Source organism: Penaeus monodon, chromosome 28, assembly GCF_015228065.2.
Source record: "Penaeus monodon isolate SGIC_2016 chromosome 28, NSTDA_Pmon_1, whole genome shotgun sequence".
NCBI lineage: Eukaryota > Metazoa > Arthropoda > Malacostraca > Decapoda > Penaeidae > Penaeus > Penaeus monodon.
Window position 1 is genome coordinate 40,305,343 of NC_051413.1, and position 2,117 is coordinate 40,307,459.

General features: G+C 38.0%; 1 protein-coding gene across 1 annotated transcript in view; it reads right to left on the reverse strand.

Moving 5' to 3' along the window:
* Positions 1-2,047, reverse strand: part of LOC119591600 (putative nuclease HARBI1) — a gene marked incomplete at its 3' end in the record, with an annotated part of 5,511 nt that extends 3,464 nt beyond the window's left edge. Inside the window, 1 exon segment of the mRNA XM_037940360.1 lies at positions 1,723-2,047. Coding sequence (XP_037796288.1) covers positions 1,723-1,971 — 249 coding nt within the window.
* Positions 2,048-2,117: the final 70 nt, after the last annotated feature.

A 2,117-nucleotide genomic window follows, 5' to 3' on the forward strand; every position in this document is an offset into this window, starting at 1 on the left:
ACAATACAAAACTACAATGACCATTACACTTTCCTAGAAGCATTGGGTCAAGGAATACGCGGACCCAAGATTGCTATTAACCATTAATCTAATACCAGCTAGTTCAATATCAAGTTGGAACCTAAAGAATATGATAATCTTCTGTAATAATTTATATATACATTAAGAAAATTCTTCTTTCTTAACTTTCAAGTGTATTCCCTTGCAGTGTCATATCCCTAAATCCTCTTCTAGTAAGGCAATGGTGAAAAGCCAATACAGATGATACAATATACCCATCACACTATTTGGACTCTTAATGGTAATAGTCTGTGTGATTGTACATGATGAATATTAATATATCAATCAGATACCATGAAGATTGGATTTCTGTTTTTTTTTTTAACAACTAAAAACCACTGTTCTGGTTTTGCTCCTGCAATACTACATTCATTTCAAATGAGACTTGCCTCTCAATGGCAACTAGTAAAATTCTATGATATATTACACATGAAAAAAATTAATAAATCCTAATAAGTAGATGTATCTGGTTATTTCAGGGTGGTCAGGCCCTTTAGCAAAATATTTTCTTTACATTAAAGCACAGCTTGAGTAAATTTTGACTTCTTCATAGAGCACATATTTTTTAGTAATATTCTAAGCAAACTGTAGAATAAAATAACAAGCCATTTACAAATATCATGAGCTACATACTTCCAGTAATGCAAACCATATTCAAAGCTGTGACTTAATACATCTCATTTAAAATACAAGACAAATCTTTGATTTTTACATGCTGCATACATTTAAGCTCATACACAAATAGTTTAGGTAGTTTCCTCCTGATACTGATGACTGATTATGTATGGAGATTAAAAATTACTTGCTTTCTTTATGACATGCAATATAGTCTTCATTCAAAAAACTTATTCCCATCCATAAGTGACTTGGAAGAAATGAAAATAACATGGTTTGTTAAAATTCTTACTTGACCCGATTTTTTTTTCAGGTTTATTTAGTTTCCCTCATAAACAACATGCTTTTGAGTGCTTAATTTCATCACTCCAATGATATTCCCATATGTTTTTCACTAAATGTTACAAAGTTAATTTGTAACAATGAAAATTGTAGTTGCATGCAGCGGAAAAGCTATAACAAAATATATACTAAATAAATATTTAGTCAAATTGCTTCCTTTCTTCAACAGTTGACATGAGCATTTTCATTTTCTCTGTTACTTAAGTTGGCCTGAGAAACTGCCAGCCTGTGACGCTGAAAAAATATAACCTAGCAGAGGGTGTGGCCCAACCCATTTGCATTTTTATTCACACTAGATGGTGAATGAAGGTTACTCAAATTAATTATCTTTTCCTTTGGCCTTGCAACCTTCCGAATTCATAACCATTCACCACGCCTGGGTCGGAGCTCAATTAAACCTACAAAAGAATTTAATTTAAGAGTGTACGATATGCACAGGATGTCGTATGGAGATATATATGAAATATTGACAGGTTGTCATGTAGTAAATCAATGGCGATATTTTGGTACAGTCAAGAATATTTTTAATGTTCAATATCACGGCAACTTTAGTTTCTCGCTATCTTTTGGCGGGCAATTTTTCTAACAACAATAACGATTGATGTAGAACTTAATTGTCACTGCGTACATAAATAACTGCCTGCGCGTCAGGTTCAAGCCAAATTCCCGTCGTGCTCCAACTGCCCGCATTTGAGCCGCACTCACCTCGAAGGATGTTCTCTGCATGCGGAAATGTGACTTGAAAACCGCGTCCGAGTATCCAGGAACGACCACCTCAACGTAGTCGACCGTTAACGCCGGCTGCTTCTGCGGCTTCTTCCGGCGCTGCAGTGCTTCTCTGTTTCTTAGAAACTCGTTCCTGTCTGCGATCACGGCCGCAGCTGCCATCATCTCGTCTTCCAGGAGCTCGTCGACCAAGAAAGCCTGAGCGTGGAAGAGGCCGCCGTCCGCCATTTTGGATCCGCCGGATCAGCTGATCCGCCTCCTTCGCGCAAGGCTCCCCGCCGAAGGCCCGGCGGGCAGCCCTGGGCGAGGCAGGGGCCTGCACTGCGTGACACATGATTCGTGTGATAGATTATTATTAGAAAGCCATTACTCCC